General features: G+C 44.3%; 1 protein-coding gene across 1 annotated transcript in view; it reads left to right on the plus strand.

Annotated features, from left to right (window-relative positions):
• The window catches only part of COL6A1 (collagen type VI alpha 1 chain), a 422,434-nt gene that overhangs the window by 182,369 nt on the left and 219,953 nt on the right, over nt 1-20,112 (plus strand). The window contains 5 exon segments of the mRNA XM_030210386.1: nt 8,813-8,875; nt 9,357-9,410; nt 9,504-9,539; nt 11,517-11,579; nt 16,122-16,184. Of these exon segments, the coding sequence (XP_030066246.1) occupies nt 8,813-8,875; nt 9,357-9,410; nt 9,504-9,539; nt 11,517-11,579; nt 16,122-16,184 (279 nt within the window).

Below are 20,112 nucleotides of genomic sequence, written 5' to 3' on the forward strand. Positions count from 1 at the left end.
TACACTTGTGGTGCTAAGTGTTGAGCCCTCCAACTCCCCCCCCAAAACCCACTGTACCCACATGTAGGTGCCCCCCTTCACCCATAAGGGCTATGGTAATGGTGTAGAGTTGTGGGGAGTGGGTTTAGGGAGGATTTGGGGGGCTCAGCACCCAAGGGAAACGAGCTATGCACCTGGGAGCTATTCGTGTATTTTTTAAACATTTTTAGAAGTGCCCCCTAGTAGGGTGCCCAGTTGGTGTCCTGGCATGTCAGGGGGACCAGTGCACTACAAATGCTGGCTCCTCCCACGACCAAATGCCTTGGATTTCGCCGGGTTTGAGATGGCCGGCATTTTTTTCCATTATCGCTGAAAAACAAAACCGGCGATCTCAAATCCGGCGAACTCTGGCATTTGGTCGGGCTAAACCGTACTATCGAAAAAAAAGATGGCCGGCCATCTTTTCCGATAATATGGTTTCGGCCAGCTGTTGCGCCGCCGCCAAAATAGATTGCCGGCTATCTATTTCGCCGGTGACGTTCGATTATGTCTCTCCACGTGACCTCCGGCCAAGAAATAATCCAAGTCATCTTCTGGGGCTATTTTAGGCAACACTGGGACAGATACATTTGCATCGGATGCTAGTCCCTGTAGTGTTGGGGAAGCCTGGGTCAGAGAGCCCTATTGCAGCTCCAACAATTTCTGTAACATTTGTTGTTGTTGCTGCTGCTGTTGTTTAAAGTGAGCTTGCATAAATTGCTGTTGCTGGTGCTCACACACTGTTCTTGCATGAACTGCTGCTACTGTTGCTGTTGACTCTCCAGTAGAATCTGGATCAGTTGCTCCGTGTTTTTGTTGTAACCCTAGGGCACACAAGCGTATATTGCACAAGAGGAATAAACAAAAAATAAAACCTGCATGTCCAGCACTTACTATAGTACTTCCAGCTCCTAACTAGAGCAGGGCTCATCCCTTTAACCCAATTTTCCTGTGTGGGTAGTCTTACGTACCCAGAGCACAGGACGCTGAAGATTCTGGCTTCTTATAATAGGATAACCTCCTATCCCACTACCAGAACCATATGTTGTAACATGAACGAGGTCAGGCCCTTGAGCCAGGATAAACCGAAGCCACACAGCAGGTGAAGATGAAAAAAAAATTATTTATTTAAGGTGTCAGAGGTCCTGTTTAATTCACAGGTGGGAGACGAAATTTAACATAAAAGTGGTCCTTAGATATAAGAATTTTCTTTGGCAGGAATCTTCCCATTTGTCTGTTTTTTTGGAAACCAGACTAGTGTCCAGTATTGTTCCAGTACAGAATTTATTTTATTTATTTATTTATAGCATTTATATCCCACAATATTCCCACCCATGGGCAGGCTCAATGTGGTGTTCAACAGTCTATAAAAACATACAACAATTCAGCAAACAATCAATGTCGTAAGAGGGAAAGGGAAATAGCTAAGGAGGGAAAAGGGGAAAGAGTAGTAGTGAACAATATGTCGCTACGACAGTTGGAATTCAGAAGGAAGAGATGCCAGGCGGGTTTGAAGCGTATGCTCTACCAAAAAGGAAGGTCTTGAGGCACTTCTTGAAGGTCGGGTGATCAGGAGTAAGTTTGACCAATTGAGGCAGCCCATTCCACAATTGAGTGCTGAGATAGGAGAAGGAGGATGCATAGGTGGTCTTAAACGTGAGGCCACAAAAAACTTGGTACTAGAGGTTTAGGTACGAACGAGCTGATTTGTGAGAGTTCCTAGGTGGCAGGTTAATTAGGGTGTCCATATAAGCAGGGGCTTCACCACAGATGATTTTGTGCACCAGAGTGCAAATTTTAAAAGCGATTCGGTCTTTCACAGGAAGCCAGTGCAGCTTCTCACGCATTGGTCTTGAACTATCGAATCTCGTTTTACCAAAGATGAGCCTAGTTGCCGTGTTCTGGGCAGTTTGTAGTTTTTTTAGGAGCATGTCTGTGCATCCCCCATAGATTCCATTGCAGTAATCAAGGCGGCTTATAACTAGTGATTGAACTAAGCTGCGGAATACTTCTCTAGGGAAATAAGGTTGTATACGCTTAAGCTTCCAAAGAGAGAAGAACATTTGCTTGGTTGTAGAGTTCACTTGCGGCTCCAGGGTTAAGGTTCTATCAACAATGACACCTAATATTTTTAGGGACTCCGAGATTGGCAAGACAAGCTCAGGAGTGATTAATGTTGGGGGCGTGAATTTGTTATAGGGAGAGGAGAGAATTAGACAATGAGTTTTCTCAGTGGCGTAGGTAGGGTAGTTGACACTCGGGGCCGGTCATTTTTTAACACCCCCCCTCCAAAATCTAGTACTAGGCATGCCGAGAATACAAAACACTCAGAACCTATAGAGCAATTCTACCATACCATAAGCAGTCATTTCTACGAATCACACAAGGAAAAGGAAAGCATCTTAAACACTACAGTGAGCACTAGAACATCAATTCACCTATTGTAAAACGAAACCAGACAGAATAGTACAGATCGTCGATCCTGCACAGTCAATGCCAACTGAAAGCCATGTCTTTTTCACAAACAAACACAGATACACCCTAATCTACTATAGAATAAGTAATCATAAACTTTCTATTTAGACAAAAATTAAACAACCCCCAAGATGCCAGATTCTGCATACAATGCAACACCACAGAAACAGAAAATGTCCCCTAGTACTGTGCAAAATATAAAGACAGCAGATGTAAATTTGAAAAACATGTACCAATCACCACTTTACAAATTAACAAATAGAAATAAAACAAATATAGAAAATAAAATAATACCATTTTATTGGACTAATACATTTAGCTTTCAGAGGCCAAAACATCCTTCCTCAAGTCAATATAGTATAGTGCTGTTACAGTATCCTATCCTGACCTGAGGAAGGGGGTTTTGTTCTCCGAAAGTTAGCCAAAATGTATTAAAATTAGTCCAATAAAAAGATTACCTTGTTTACATGTTCTATTATAAACATTTATTAACACAGCTACAATACTACTTTATCCTAAAGCAAAAAAAATAAAAATATATATTTTATTTACAGTTTGTTGTCTCTGGTTTCTGCTTTCCACATCTTCTTTTCACTGTCTTCCTTCCATCCAGCATCTGTCTTAGTTCTCTCTCTGCCATCCAGTGTCTGCCCTCTCTGCTGTCCCCTCCATCCAACGTCTGCCCTCTCTCCCTGCTCCTTCCATCTACAACTGCCCTCTCTCTCTCCCCCTTCCATTCATTGTCTGCCCTTTCTATCCCTTCCATCCACTGTCTGCCCTTTCTCTCTGCTCCTTCAATCCACCATTTGCCCTCCCTCAACCATCCAGGGTCTGCCCTCCCTCTCACTCCCCCTTCCATCCAGGATCTGTCCCCTCTCTCTGCTCCTTTTTTCAGCCCCCAGTTCCAGCCCCACTATCCCACCAGTCCCCAGTTTCAGCCCCAGCCCTTTTCTCCCACCAGTCCTGACCTTCAGCCCCCAGCCACTTCTCTCTGCCTCCTTTTCAGCCCCCAGTTTCAACCCCAGCCCTTTTCTCTCACCAGTCCCGAGCTTCAACCCCCAGCCACTTCTCCCTGTCCCCTTTTCAGCCCTCAGTTTCAACCCCAGCCCTTTTCTCTCACCAGTCCCGAGCTTCTGCCCCAGCCACTTCTCCCTGTCTCCTTTTCAGCCCCCAGTCCCAGTACTAGCCCCTTATCCTACCTACCCTCCTTTTCAGCCCCCAGTTCCAGCCCCCTTCATCCACATGCCTTGCATTAAGGCCCCCCTTTTCAGCCCGACCCATTCTCCCACCTGACCCAGGTATGCCCCCATTTTCCCTCATGACCCCTTCTCAAACCCCAGTTCCAGCCCCCTTCTCCCATCTGAGAACCCCCTCCCAACCCCAGTCCCCTTCTCCCATTTGAGAACCCCCTCCCCTCCCCTCCCCATCTGAGAACCCCACCCCACCCCAGTCCCCTTCTCCCATCTGAGAACCCCCACTTCTCCCATCTGAGAGCCCCCACCCCACCCCAGTCCCCTTCTCCCATCTGAGAACCCCTTCCCCTCCCGAGAGCCCCCACAACACCCCACCCCCCTTCTCCCATCTGAGAACCCCCTCCCCTCCCCGTCCCATCTGGGAACCCCCACAACACCCCTCCCCATCCCATCTGGGAAGCCCCACAACACCTCTCTCCTCTCCCATCTGAAAACCCCCATCCCAACCTGCCTACCAGTAAGCTCCATCGAGAGAGCCCTCTTCTCCTGCTCCCACCCTGCCTTAAAAAAATTTTTGTGAAGCGGAGTCGCAGGCAGGCAGCGCCTTGCGTCTGCCCTTCTTGTAAAAGAAGTAAACCTCCTCGTCATCGTCGGGCCTTTCTTCACTGGGTCCCGCCCTCGCGGAAATAGGAAGTTACCTCAGAGGAGGGCGGGACCCAGTGAAGAAAGGCCCGACGACGAGGAGGAGGTTTACGTCTTTTACAAGCAGGGCAGACGCGAGGCGCTGCCTGCCTGCGACTCCGCTTCACAAATTTTTTTTTTAAGGCAGGGGAGCAGCGGGAGCGGAGCAGCCCTCACCTGCTGACACTTGGGGCGGACCGCCCCCACTGCCCCGCCTTTGCTACACCACTGAGTTTTCTCAGTATTGAGTTTGAATTTAAATGAGTTGGCCCAGTCAAGCATGGTGTGTAATCCTAGTCGTATTTCATTGGTAATTTCGCTTAGGTCTTTTTAAAAAGGGATAAAGATAGTGATGTCATAGAATAGAGGGGATAGTTAGAATTACAGCTCAAAATCGAAAGTGATCGCCGGCCATTTCCCGACACAAATTGGGAGATGGCCAGCGATCTCGGAAAAGTGGCGAAATCGGTATAATCAAAAGCTGCTTTTTTTTACAGCATCGCCGCTTTCACGTCGCTTCGCCGGCAAAAGTTCAAAGGGGCGTGTCGGTGGCAAAGTGAAGGCGGGACATGGGCGGGTATGGGCGTGGCTACCAGATAGCCGGCTTTCGCCGATAATGGAAAAACAAAATACGGCGTTAAGCAGTATTTCGCCGGGTTTACTTGGTCCTTTTATTTTCACGACCAAGCCTCAAAAAGATGCCCAAACTGACCACATGACCACCGTTAGGAAGCGGAGATGACCTCCCCGTACTCCCCCAGTGGTCACTAACCCCCTCCCACCAAAAAAACCCCACTTTAAACACTTTTTTCCCAGCCTGTATGCCAGCCTCAAATGCCGTACCCACCTCCATGACAGCAGAATGTGTTCTGTCCTCCGACAGCCTTTTCCTGCTTGTGATGTGGCTCTGGGGTGAGTGTGACACCTTTTCTGTTATTTGCAGTGCAGAGTCACATCAGCAATGCATTGTGGTGGGTGTAGGTATTGGTAGTTGGTAGGCTGTACCCCCGTGGTGCTTTCTGGGTCAGAGTGTGCCCTGTTTTGTTTCCTCTTGTAGTCCATGCGGTAGTGGCCATTTTTGTAAGCCAGTTTTAGTTCCCTTTCCTGTGTTACCCACGTTAGAGAACGTAGTTCTTACCTTGAATGGTGCTGAAAGAAGGCATTGAGGCATATTTTCAAAGCACTTAGCCTTCCAAAGTTCCATAGGTTTCTATGGAACTTTGGAAGGCTAAGTGCTTTGAAAATATGCCTCATTGTACACCATTGTGCCAGCTCTGACCTACTGCTAATCTTAGTACCAGGGGACTCTTTGCCAGTGGGGCACAGCCTCTAATCTGTAGTTAACTCTGAGTAAACGTGCTTATTTCAAGAAAGGACTATTTCAGAGAGATTAGTCTTCAGGTGTGAACTGGTGTGCCAAAGTTATACAGCAGCAATAAGTCCTAGAGGCTGTATGCAGGTCCCTGGAGCAGTATTAGTGGGTGCAGTACATTTGTGGGTAGTGGGTTTTGGGGGGGGGGGGGTTGGGGGGCTCAGCTCCCAAAGTAAGGGAGCTATGCACGTGGGAGCTTTTCTGAAGTCCACCGCAGTGACCCCTAGGGAGCCCGGTTGGTGTCCTGCCATGTCAGGGGGGCCAGTGCACTAAAAATGCTGGCTCCTCCCACGGCCAAATGCCTTGGATTTGGCCGGGGTTTGACATGGCCGACATAACTTTCCATTATCACTAAAAAACGAAGCCGCCCATCTCAAACCCCGGCCAAATCCAAGGCATTTGGCTGGCCGGAACCGTATTATCGAAACAAAAGATAGCCGGCCATCTTGTTTGAAAATACAGGTCTGGCCAGCTGTTTGCGGCACCGCCAAAATACATCGCCGGCCATGTATTTCGCCGGTGCCGTTCGATTATTCCCCTCCACGGCACTCATTTTTGAAGCATATGGACATATAAGGACATCCATGTGCTTTAATTGTCCAAGTCCCGATTTTGCAAAGGAAGAATAGGGATGTCTAACACTTCAGTATTTAAATGATAAAAGCAGATCATTAATATTTATACATTAATTTTTATTCGTGCAAATAGCAATCTCTCGATGCAAGGAGATTGCTATTTGCATGAATAAAAATTAATGTACATCTATTATTGATCTGCTTTTATCATTTCCATCTTGGAATTTGCGGATTAATTGCCTTTCTGTTTTTTGTAATACTGCGGCATGTTTGGGGCGAGACCAGGGAGGACCAACAGTGATTACCAAAGTTTAAGAAACATCAATGTCTAAAAAGGATGTTCTTATTTAGACCTTGTATTTGGCATGTCCAGGTTACAGAAAGGTGCTCTGATTGAACAGCTGCCCATTGGGGGGATTAAGGCATGATATCACCTTAATCCCCCAGTAGTTGCTGTCCTCCTCCTTCTCCCCTGAAAGTGAAACTGGAAGGGGTTACTAGCCTCTGATAGCTTCAGGTAGTATAAGCAATCTTAACAGAGCAGGAAGCAGGTCTAAGAAGTGTTGTAAACCAAGGGACCCAGGTTCAAATCCCACTTCAGCTTTTTTTTTTAAATTGTGAGAGCTCCAGAAACAGAAAATTACACTGTACCTAAATATATAAGTCTGAAGGCTATTGAAGTGGTGTACATTCAGGTACAGTAGGTATTTTTTTGTTCTTGGAGGGCTCACAATTACAAAATAAAAGTTAATGTGGAATTTGAATCTGGGTCCCTTAGTTTACAGTCCATTGCATTAACCACTAGGCTGCCCCTCTGCTCTGCATATATGTCTGTGTGGCCATTTTCAAAGAATGCTGCCAGACAGACATCCATGTCCCTTGTTTTTCCCCATTCATAATTTGGAAATTCCAGTTTGTAAAATGGATGTTCATGCTGGACATTTCCAGCGTATGGACATCCGTCTCACTTATCTTTGAACAGGAAATCTTGACATGTTTTCTGTTCAAAAATACATGTGAGATGGACGTCCATTTGGGACGTTCTGATCTGGATGTCATTATTTTTACTTGGACGTCCTTTGCTATACAAGTTGTGTTTGCTTGATATGTAAGTTTTGAATGCTATAAATAAAAAAATGGAATGTCCTTTCATAGTCTGCGCCTACAGAGCCACAGTATTCACTACAGTCTCTCAGCAAGGTAACATACATGGCTGGGCTCCAGTGTGGCTCCCCGGAGTACCAGTACAATCTGGGTCAAGGATATTAGGTTGCAGGGTTCCAAATTGAACTTGGTGTACCTGACTGTCACAGTTGCAGTTCAGATATATGGAGGCATATGCAGTCAGCCATTGCTGCTTCTTAACCTAGCTGTGCCATGAGCTTTTATACTTCCTGGACCATGCCCTCCTGGCTCCACCCCTCCCATGTCATTCCCCCCTTGGGCAGGGCTATGAGTTTTAAGGTGGTTCCTGACACTGAGGGATTATCCTTAAGGGGAAGTGGTAGCATCCTATAGACTCCCTCACAGGTACAGGAGCCAGACTCATTTGAAGAAGGAACTTATATGGTCTCAACTCCTATAGAACAACATATTTTGATGATCTTTTAAAATGTATCACAGCCTACTAAAACCCTGTTTTTCTCCAGGACCAATATTGCTTCCAGAACTGTACTTTAAGCCAGCATAGGCCATACTTTTCTGAGTCACAGCAGTCAACACCATATCAAGTTAATTCTTCCAACACGTTTTGAGGCACAGAGACAGAAAACTAAACCATTTGCATCAGGCAAAATATACAACCAATACAACCAATTAATCCCCCACACACAGTGGTTTGAGGCACATAGTACCAACAAGGACTAAACCAGGCTCATAAGTATAACACAAAAGGCAATTTTATAATGGGGCATATATGCTATGAAGGTACATAAGCACATATGATATATTTGTTTTATAAAGGTAACAGATATGTCTATATGCCTTTATAAAACTACCTATTTCAGTGTAGATGTAAAATGTGTGTGTATGTGCAAGTGAGAATTGGTGTATATGTACTTATTTTAGAAAATATATGCATATGCACCAGTCATGTCCCCTTTCTCCTTTCCCAGTATGCCTACACTTATATAGCATATAAATAGCTGCTATGATTTTTGTATACAGCCACACATTGGGCAATTACTATATAAGGGCCTACCTGAGCATGTGGTATGTTGTTTTACACACCAAAGAACTTAAAAAGAAATTACCTTCTAAATGGTTAGCACACTATAATGTTACTAAACTGTGTGGTTTTTACCATGTTTATAAACACAAGGAAATGTGATGTTGGAGCATAATTATCTCAATGTTACGTCAGTGTCTCATATTGTAAGTCCAAATGCTGAGGCATTCTACCTACTGAAAAGTGCATTTTGCTGGATGGAAACTAACTAGTGTTCAGACTAAATATACATGCTAGCAATTAATAATGATGTCTTTTATCCTTTAACAAGGGAGAGCCGGGTGCTAATGGAGGACCAGGAAGATCTGGCAATACTGGAAATCCTGGGGAAAAGGTAAGGAGACAATAAGATGAAAGGATAACTATACCCCTAAATGGGTACTCCTATTACATTTTCATAGATCTGCTTAGAGAAAACATAATCCATTGCTAAGCCAGGAAGGCTCGCATAGTGCTGAACTGAAACTGATGTAGGAATGTCAGCTCAGCTAGAACTGTGGAATTCCCGGCAGTGTTGCCCAGAACGTTTTGGGGGGATGTGATTATTGTCACAACCAATGCATGTGTATCTAGGATGCTTCAGACAGCAGTGCAACGATGAAACTATGCCAAATCAGAGTTTTCTGTTTATTCAGTAAGTGCTTTCACTTTATAACCAGGTTTCCTTTCATGCCCTTAAGAGCAGAATAATTTTTCCTTGCAGTCTTATGTGTCTTCTCAAATCTTTCTGCATTACATCACCCCATTATCTGATAGCTGTGTCAGCTTTACTTTTCTCCCCTTAATGCATATCTCTCTCATTTTCTACTTGGCAGGGTGAGCCAGGGGCCCGAGGAGAGCCTGGAGAGAAAGGAGAATCTGGAGATGAGGTTGGTAATGTGCCACATTTATTTGGAATTTGGGGGAGGGGAATATTAAATGCAGTGTTACTTTATGGCTTTCTAATTCCTCTTTCCTTTTAGGGAGATGCTGGCCCTGATGGACCCCTAGGAGAAAGGGTAAGAGGCTGCATGGTTATGGAACTAATTTCCGGCTCAGCTGCTTTTCCTAGTATAGTTTCTGAGGTAGCAAAGACTCTTCTACATCTGGTTTATGAGTCATCTTTTACATCTGGTTTATGAGTCAGATGTTTCTCCAGACTTATATCAATTGTTAGTATCATGTATTTGCTACAGTCCATGCAAATGAATGGCAAGCAGAGCAGACTGAAAAAAGATAATCATGTGTCTTCCGTTCACATCACTTACTCTGTTTCTAAGGAGATGTAAGTGTCTATAGAGTTTGTATTGATGACATCCGTCCATATACAGAGTGAAAACAAGCCCTACAGCTGATGTATTCCAGTTATGTCATCTCTGTCAACATTTTCAAAAAGTCAGTTATTGAGGCCAGTTTTTAAATTCAGAAAAATATCAACTGGGTAGAAAACACTGACAAAACCAATAATATATATATATAAAACAACACTTAAAAAAAGGAAACCTCTCTGGCTTTAACATTGCACTTCAAGTGAGAAAACCCATGGTTCCCCCCCCCTAAAAAACAAACAAACAAAGAAAAAAACCCAGGCATACACAGAATTTCAAAATGTACAGAGGACATTAGAGCCAGCCAAAAATCTAAAAAAAGAGTTCCACAAAAAAAGAAGCTGTGTCCATCCAGCAAAACAGAAAACTTATCTCGGTCCTGAAGTTACTCCAGCCTTGTAAGAAAGCCTGCCTTATATTCAGAAGCAGTCCAGCAGACCAGGGTGAAACCCCAAGGGCCCCTCCCTCATGGTATAAACTTCACAGTTCAAGAAGAAACAGCACTAGGGTTAATGTGTACAGCTCTGCAGCATAGAAAACCTGGCTAACTGGCTCTAATGTCCTCTGTATCTAATATTGCTTAGCACATAGTGGCTAACCGGCTACATTATGTAGCTAATATCTAAACTTAATGAAAGGTATTACCTGCAACTAGTTTGCTGACTCTGGCCCTGGCCTTGACTCCCCAAACAGCTGAGCCACCAACTGCCATTGTAAAGGGTATTCCTGCACTAAAGTGCTCACAGACCTTTCTAGTGAAAATTGCCCCTTTTAAAATATAACTTATTTTTGAATAACTGTTGAGTGGCATCTGGCAGGCTATATGGGCCAGATCCATATAAAACAATCTGGTACAGTACATATACACCATCTCCTGTAGGCAGATCTTTCCATCTGATCCTTCAGGCTCTGATGCTGATACAGCCCTATTTTAGTCAGAATGTAGAAACTGGAACTGAGAGGTCCAGGTTGGAAAATGTCAAATTCTGTAGTAGTTTAAGAAAGTATCTGCCAGTGTAGAGTCTTTTCTAAAATACATGCAGGAATGCTTGTGTATTCACCAATTACATGCCAGCAGCCACTGTTTTTATCACTAGTTGTCAATGTCTAAAACAGCATTTCCCAAACTGTGCGCCGCAGCGACCTCTCTGGGTGCCGCAGCAAATCCCGCCTGAACCGCTACTGCACACTGCAGCGCAGCAGCGTCAGAAAAACAACAACAAAAAAAACCAAGCATGTGCTTTCAGTTCTGCTGGTCTTCTACCCCCGGCAATGGAAGTTGACGTCAGCGGGGGCGGGCAGAGGACCAGCAAAGCCAACAGCACATGCCTGAAGGCTGCTGCGGCCCCGCACTTGGTTTTTATTTCCTGTCATGGCCAATGGGGACAGGGAGTAGATGGCATTTGGGACTCAGAGGTGACTACTAAGGAGACTGGATGAAAACAGGAGACAGGATGAAGTAAAAAAATTGAAGCCATTAGGTCAGTAGTCTGTTTCCATTCCCATTCAAAAAAAAAAGCAAGCAAACCTATGAGCTGCTGCATCCGAGTTGTCATTCTTTATTATTGGTATCATTTTTTATTTAATCTCAGTATTTATATGTGTAAATCACAAATAGAATTTCTAAAATAAGGGCCATGGTGTTTCATTTCATATTTCTTTTGATAGGGAGGTGCAGGAGAGAGGGGTCCACATGGGACGTCTGGAGCTCGGGGACCAAGAGGAACTAGGGTAATGTTTCTAATATTATTTTAAAATTAGAGTTAAAACATTTGTGACCATCCAGGCTGTGAGAGCTGCTGTACAGGTAAGAGAGAAGGCTATTTTAAGTAATAAATTTTTAGGTTGGTGTGCTTTTACAAAGCCGCAGTAAAAAAATGGCCTACAGTAGGGTGGGCACATCTTTTAGGTACATGCTGGGCCATTTTTTACCGTGACTGGGAAAGGCTATTTTTTAATGGGCCGGGAAATGGGCCTGCAGAAATATTAAAACTAGTACATGCCTATTTACAGCCTGAGCCCTTACAGCCACCCATTGACCTAGTTAGTGGTAAGGGCTTACACGATATGCACGCTGTAACCATGCAGCACTCACAGGGGGCGTTATCACTGGGAACACCCCCGAGGCATATATCCCAAAATGGGGTCAGGTATTCTAAGATAGCCAAGCCCATCTTTCTAGTTTGTGATTCTCTTCCTACTACTATCAGAACTGATAATAATTATTTATCATTTCATAGGAAACTTAAGACTTTTTTCTTTTGTAAAGTTGATTGATTCACTATCTTTTTTTCCTTCTTAATGTACTTTTAGATTGTATATGATTGTATGCTGTAAATTGCACTGGACCCTATTCGGGGATTGTAGCGGTAGATAAGAAGTGTATTAGATTAGATTAGATTTTTGTACAACAGGTTTTGGAGCTTACCTCTTCAATTACCTCTCCCTGCACACAGTAAAGAAGTTTGCTCAGTATTGGGGGTGTTCAAGCTGAAGCGCCCACTGCACCCACAGAATTGACCCCACTGTCCAGTGGTGTTCCTAGCCTCGACGACACCCGGGGCGGATCGCCGATGCGCCCCCCCCCCCGGGTGCAGCGCCCCCCCCCCCGGTGAAATGACACCCACCCCCGGGTGCACGCCGCTGGGGGGGTGCTGCAGCGCGCGCCTGATGGCTGCGAGTTTGCTACGCTAAATTCTCTCGTTCGCTGCAGCTCCCTCCCTCTGCCCTGGAACAGAAAGTAACCTGTTCCGGGGCAGAGGGAGGGAGCTGCAGCGAACGAGAGAATTTAGCGTAGCGATTCGAACTCGCAGCCGACAGGCGCGTGCCACGGCACCCCCCAGCGGCGTGCACCCGGGACGGACCGCCCCCACCGCCCCCCCCCTTGGTACGCCACTGCCACTGTCTACAAGTAATTTAAATTCCCTGACGTGTTCTCTACCCCTTTTTATTATGAATGAACAACAAGTATATTTTTACACATAATAAGGGGAAGGGCAGTAATCAAACTATGTTTTTCTAAAGCCTAGCTTGCGATAATGGACATTACCACACACTAAATGCTACACGTCCTATTTTATACCAATGGGCTACGTGGCATTTAGCTCCTGCTAATGTCCATTAGTATGTAAGAGGCTTTAGTAAAAGGACCTCTATGTGTGTTAATACTCTTTTATCCATTTAAAATACTTTGCTTATTGCCCCTACATAAATGAATGCTTTTTCCCAAGTATTTTGCACTAATTCTTCATTATAATAACAGGACAGTACTGGTAATTATTTTTTTTAGACCTGACTTCTTCCAGTGCAATCAAAACCAGGCTGGGATTTGGCACCCCAAACTTTCATTCACACTGCCTGGGAATTTTTCCCATATTTTGTATACTCCTTGCTCCCCTTGCATCCCACACTCATACTTTAGTTGGGCCATTGCAGTGACCATCCAGGGTTGGTGGATATTTATTCTGGCTCTCTTTAAGACCCAACAACAAAAAGCCCCTAATCAAACATATAGGCATCAATCTATCCAATGGCTATGACTCCCCTTATCCTTTGGGGCTATGAACTCTTCCTTTGCAGGATTCTCAGCCCTGGCTGACCCAGGGAGTAGAAATCATGACCTGCAAATCAAACCAAGAATCTTCTATCAGGATGTACATAGAACTTTTCTAGCTGAATCACCCACAGTAATATACAACTACTACTACTTAACATTTCTAAAGCGCTACTAGGGTTAAGCAGCGCTGTACAATTTAATATAGAAGGACAGTCCCTGCTCAAAGAGCTTACAATCTAAAGGACACATGAAAAGTCAGGGGCAGTCAAATTGGGGCAGTCTGGATTTCCTGAAAGGTAAGAGTTAGGTGCCGAACGCAGCATTGAAGAGGTGGGCTTTAAGCAAAGACTTGAAGATGGGCAGGGAGGCGGCTTGGCGTAAGGGCTCGGGAAGGCTGTTCCAAGCATAGGGTGCGGCGAGGCAGAATGAGCGGTGCCTGGAGTTGGCGGTGGTGGAGAAGGGTAATGAGAGGAGGGATTTGTCCTGTGAATGGAGGTTTCGGGCGGGAGATGAGGGTAGAGAGGTAGTGAGGGGCAGCAGACTGAGTGCATTTGTAGGTAAGAAGGAGAAGCTTGAACTGAATGTGGTATCTGATTGGAAACCAGTGAAGTGACCTGAGGAGAGGGGTGATATGAGTATATCGGTTCTGGCGGAATATAAGACGTGCAGCAGAGTTCTGAACAGATTGAAGGGGGGATAGGTGGCTAAGTGGGAGGCCGGTGAGGAGTAAGTTGCAGTAGTCAAGGCGAGAGGTAATGAGAGCGTGGACGAGAGTACGGGTGGTGTGTTCAGAGAGGAAAGGGTGAATTTTGCTGATGTTAAAGAGGAAGAAGCGACAGGTCTTGGCTATCTGCTGGATATGCGCAGAGAAGGAGAGGGAGGAGTCAAAGATGACTCCGAGGTTGTGGGCAGATGAGACGAGGAGGATGAGGGTGTTATCAACTGAAATAGAAAGTGGAGGAAGAGGAGAAGTGGGTTTTGGTGGAAAGTCGATAAGCTCGGTCTTGGACATGTTCAGTTTCAGGTGGCGGTTGGACATCCAGGCAGCAATGTCGGATAAGCAGGCTGATACCTTTGCCTGGGTCTCCGCGGTGATGTTTGGTGTGGAGAGATACAGCTGGGTGTCATCAGCATAGAAATGATACTGGAAACCATGAGATGAGATCAGGGAGCCCAGAGAAGAGGTGTAGATTGAGAAGAGAAGGGGTCCAAGGACAGATCCCTGAGGAATACCAACTGATAGCGGGATGGGGATGGAGGAGGATCCATGAGAGTGGACTCTGAAGGTGCGGTGGGAGAGATAGGAGGAGAACCAGGAGAGGACAGAGCCCTGGAACCCAAATGAGGATAGTGTGGCAAGAAGTAAATCATGATTGACAGTGTCAAAAGCGGCGGATAGATCGAGGAGGATGAGGATGGAGTAGTGGCCTCTGGATTTGGCAAGGAACAGGTCATTACAGACTTTAGAGAGTGCTGTTTCTGTCGAGTGTAGAGGGCGAAAACCGGATTGAAGTGGATCGAGGATGGCATGAGAGGAGAGAAAATCGAGGCAGCGGCTGTGAACGGCGCGCTCAAGTATTTTGGAGAGGAAGGGTAGGAGGGAGATGGGGCGGTAGTTGGAGGGACAGGTGGCATCAAGTGCTGGTTTTTTGAGGAGAGGTGTGACTACGGCGTGCTTGAAGGTGTCAGGGACAGTTGCAGTGGAGAGAGAGAGGTTGAGGATATGACAGATGGAGGGGGTGACAGTATGAGAGATGGTGTTATTATAGTAGCTATATGCAGGTATTATATATTATGATTACAGCTGGCTGAAAAAATCTTGAAAACTTGGGGCCTAATATTCATAAGAACGTGAACTCCTAAATCTAGGCTCAGAAATTTTGTGCCCTATTTTCATCCAAACTTAGGGGCCCTTTTACTAAGCCGTGTAAGCGTTTGTGCGCACCCAACATGCGCCAATTTGGCGTTACTACCCAGCTACTGCTTGGCTCTTGTGGTAATTTCATTTTTGGCACGTGTCCAATACGCACATCTGAAAAATAATTTTATTTTCTGGTGCGCATCCGCTACACACGCCAAGTGGCATTTGACACATGTACGTCATTACTGCCTGGCTGACGCATGAGATCTTACCACTAGGTCAATGTCTGGTGGTAAGGTCTCAGATCCAAAATGGATGCACACCAATTTTTATTTTGCCGCACACACACACACACACACCATTTTTATGGTCCTAAATGTAGGAGTATAGTGAAATTTTGAGTATAGGTTTAGGCACTCAAGACTAATAGATTTTCAAAGAGACCAATTTAAGAGCAAAACTCTCAAAGTTAGGAGTATAAATCTTTTAAATTGCAGGCCCTAAGTTGCCAGCTGAAAACCAAGGAAAATCATTATTCTTTATAATTGATCTTTCTTTGTTGGGGATTAGTTATGTTTTTTCATATATTTTTATTCTTATTTGGGATGTTAGGAGAAGATTTTTTTAAAACTCTCTTGTCTTTTTTTTGCTTTGCTTTGTGTTTCTCTCTTCTCCTTCCAACCTCTTCATCTGTCTTTCCCTCCCTTCCTCTTTCCAGCTTCCTTTCTCAAAGATCTCTTCTCCTTGATCCACCCTTGTTTGCAGTACATATAAATATAGCTACATATTTTGGCACTTTAGATTGTGATTGTATTTGTAACATCTGTTTACGAAATTTTGTTTCTTGACTTTACAGGGTGAGCCAGGACTACCAGGCGACCAAGGTCGGGATGGACCTGCTGGACCCTCTGGAGACCCAGTAAGCTAATCAGAGTATAGCCTATATCATTGGACTCAGTAAACCTTGGATTCCTGTGAAGTAAAGGCTGTTAGAGTCAAGATTAGTTGGGTTTAGCTATCTTGTAGGTGCTCAGTCCAGATATTTTCTCCCATTATATTGATGCCCTTTCTTTCACACATAGCATCAAGGGTCTTTTGGTACATTCCATGACATTTAGCAACTATTCCCCCTGCAGGTAACTCAGCAACAAACTGATACTAAGCTGTAATGAAAGTTCTACAATGAAAGTAGCTCCTAACCCTTACTCACTTGTTCAGTACCCATATTTTATCATTCCCTCCTTAGTAATTCCCTTATTTCTTATTTGTCCTGTTTGTCTGTCCTAATTAGACTGTAAGCTCTGTTGAGCAGGGGCAGTCTCTTCATGTTCAAGTGTACAGCACTGCGTATGTCTAGTTGTGCTATAGAAATACATAGTAACATAGTAAATGAAGGCAGATAAAGACCTGAACGGTCTATCCAGTCTGCCCAACAAGATAAACTCAATTTACATGGTATGTGCTACTTTAAATGTATACCCGAGTTTGATTTGTCTCTGCCTTTCTCATGGCACAGACTGTAAAAGTCTGCCCACTGTTCCTGTACTAAAAGTTCTGAAGCTAACGTCGAAGCCTCTTAAAATTTACACTCCAGCCCATCCATATCTATTCAGCCACGATCAGGGCGCAGACCGTAGAAATCCACCCAGCATTGGTTTTACTCTCCATTTACCGGTGTTGCCACCCAATCTCTGCTAAGATTCCGTAGATCCATTCCTTCTAAACAGGATTCCTTTGTGTTTATCCCACACATGTTTGAATTCCATTACCGTTTTCATCTCCACCACCTCCCGGGGGAGGGCATTCCACGTATCTGCCACCCTTTCCATGAAAAAATACTTCCTGACATTACTCCTGAGTCTGCCCCCATTCAACCTCAATTCATGTCCTCTAGTTCTACAACCTTCCCGTCTCCGGAAAATGATAAGCAGTAGTAGTAGTATTAGTAGTAGTAGTTCAAATGTCTTTGAGTTAAATTTTAAAAGTAATATATATGGATAAATAGTGATTTGTGTATTTAAATAGACTATAGATTTCCCTTTCTCTAATCAACTATGGGGAAAATTCTGAAGAAACATAGAAACATGACAGCAGATAAGAGCCAAATGACCCATCCAATCTGCCAATCCACAGCAACCACTATCTCCTATTTCCCTAAGAGATCCCACCTGCCTGTCCCATGCGTTCTTAAATTCAGACACACTCCTCATTTCCACCACCTCCTCCACGAGGCGATTCCATACGTCCACCATCCGTTCACCACTCTTTCCATGAAAAAGTATTTTCTTAGATTACTCCTGAGCCTATAACCTCTGAACTTCATCCTATGCCCTTTCATTCCAGAGTTTTCTTCATTTGAAAGAGGCTCACCTCTTGTACATTAATACCACAGAGGTAATTAAATATCTCTATCATATCCCTGCTCTCCTGCCTTTCTTCCAAAGTATACATATTGAGAGGCTTAAGTCTGTCCCCGTATACTTTATGAAAGACACCACTGACCAGTTTTGTAACCACCCTCTGGACTGACTCCATCTAGTTTATATCTTTTCGTAGGTGCAGTCTCCAGAATTGCACACAGTATTCTAAATGGAGCCTCACCAGAGACTTATAAAAGGGCACTATCACCTCTTTTGTCTTGCTGGCCTTTCTCTCCCTATGCACCCAAGAATCCTTCTGCCTTTGACCATCGCCTTTTCTACCTGTTTGGCCACCTTGAGATCATCAGACACAATCACCCCCAAGTCTCACTCTTCTTTCATACACAGAACTACTTCACTTCCTATACACCTTTTCCTTGTATTTTTGCAACCTAAGTGTATGACCCTGCATTTTTTAGCATTAAATCTGAGTTGCCAATTGCTAGACCATTGTTCCAGATCCCTCCACATGCTACCCACACCCTCTGGGGTGTTGACCCTATTACAAAGTTTGGTATCATTCGCAAAGAGACAAACCTTACCAGACAGTCCTTCCACAATATCACTCACAAAGATGTTAAACAGATCCGGCCCAGGGACCAATCCCTGTAATACACTGATAACACTCTTTTACCACTACCCTCCGTCTCCTTCCACTTAACCAGTTTTTAACCCAGTCAGTCACTTTAGTGCTCATACCAAGGGCACTTACTTTATTTATTTATTTATTTATTTGTTACATTTGTATCCCACATTTTCCCACCTATTTGTAGGCTCAATGTGGCTTAAATAGTACCAGAGAGGCCTATGCAGGCTCCGATGTGAACAAATACAGGGTGATGTTGTGGTAAGATCAAGTTCATGTGGCACAGCCACATTAGGGAATTGGAGAACGGAAGAGTTGTGTTATGTCCATTATGCGCTTTAGTTTGGTTGTGTTGCAGAGATTAGGCATTTAAGTTGGATCGGTAGGGTATGCCTTTTTAAACAGGTTGGTTTTTAGTGATTTCCGGTAGTTTAGGTGGTCCTACGTCGTTTTCAAGGCTTTTGGTAATGCATTCCACAGTTGTGTGCTTATGTAGAAAAAACTAGATGCGTAAGTTGTTTTGTATTTAAGTCCTTTGCAGCTTGAGTAGTGCAGATTTAGATAAGATTGTGTTGATTCGGATGTATTTCTAATTGGTAAGTCGATCAAGTCTGTCATGTAACTCGGGGCTTCTCCGTAGATGATTTTGTGAACCAGTGTGCAGATTTTGAAGGCGATGTGTTCTTTGATTGGGAGCCAGTGTAGTTTTTTGCGGAGTAGTTTTGCGCTTTCAAATCGCGTTTTACCAAATATAAGCCTTTCTGCCGTGTTTTGAGCGGTCTGAAATTTCTTAAGGTTTGTTCTTTACATCCCGCATAAATTCCATTGCAGTAATCTAAGTGGCTTAGTACCATTGATTGTATCAGGTTGCGAAATGTTTACCTCGGGAAGAATTGCTTCACACGTTTGAGTTTCCACATTGAATGGAACATTTTCTTTGTTGAGGATGAAACTTGGCTCTCTAGTGTTATTAGTCACCTGTGCAGAACCGTGTCAAAGGCTTTGCTAAAACTCAAGTACACTACATCTGGTGCCCCTCCCATGTTCTTTACATCCCGCATAAATTCCATTGCAGTAATCTAAGTGGCTTAGTACCATTGATTGTATCAGGTTGCGAAATGTTTACCTCGGGAAGAATTGCTTCACACGTTTGAGTTTCCACATTGAGTGGAACATTTTCTTTGTTGAGGATGAAACTTGGCTCTCTAGTGTTATTAGTCACCTGTGCGGAACCGTGTCAAAGGCTTTGCTAAAACTCAAGTACACTACATCTGGTGCCCCTCCCATATTTAACTGTTTGGTCATCCAGTTAAAATAGTCAATCGGATTTGTCTGACAAGACCTGTCTCTAGTGAAACCATACTGCCTCAGGACCTGCAGTCTATTCGATTTGAGAAATGTCACAATCCTCCACTTTAGAAGCATTTTCATTAGTTTACTGACCACTGAGGTCAGATTAATAGGTCTGTAATTGCCAACCTGCTCCTTACTGCCACTCTTGTGCAGAAGGACCACGTCTGCTCTTCTCCTGTCCTCTGGGACCACTCTAAGGAAACATTGACGAGGTCAGTCAATGGATCAGCAAAACTTCCCTGAGTTATTTGAGTACCCTCGGATGTATCCCATCAGGCCCCATTGCTTTATCTATTTTTAGTTTAGCTAGCTCCTCATGAACATAGTCTTCTGAAAATTGGTCCTGGTCTACTGAACATCCATTCCTGTTAGCATGATCTAGAAATGTGTGTCCCATAGTATGGGCATTGGTATACAAAGCTCTCTAGATATTGCTCTTTTTTCCCATTTCTATAAAAGTATTAGATATCCTACAATCCTGAGAGTTG

Source organism: Microcaecilia unicolor, chromosome 7, assembly GCF_901765095.1.
Source record: "Microcaecilia unicolor chromosome 7, aMicUni1.1, whole genome shotgun sequence".
NCBI lineage: Eukaryota > Metazoa > Chordata > Amphibia > Gymnophiona > Siphonopidae > Microcaecilia > Microcaecilia unicolor.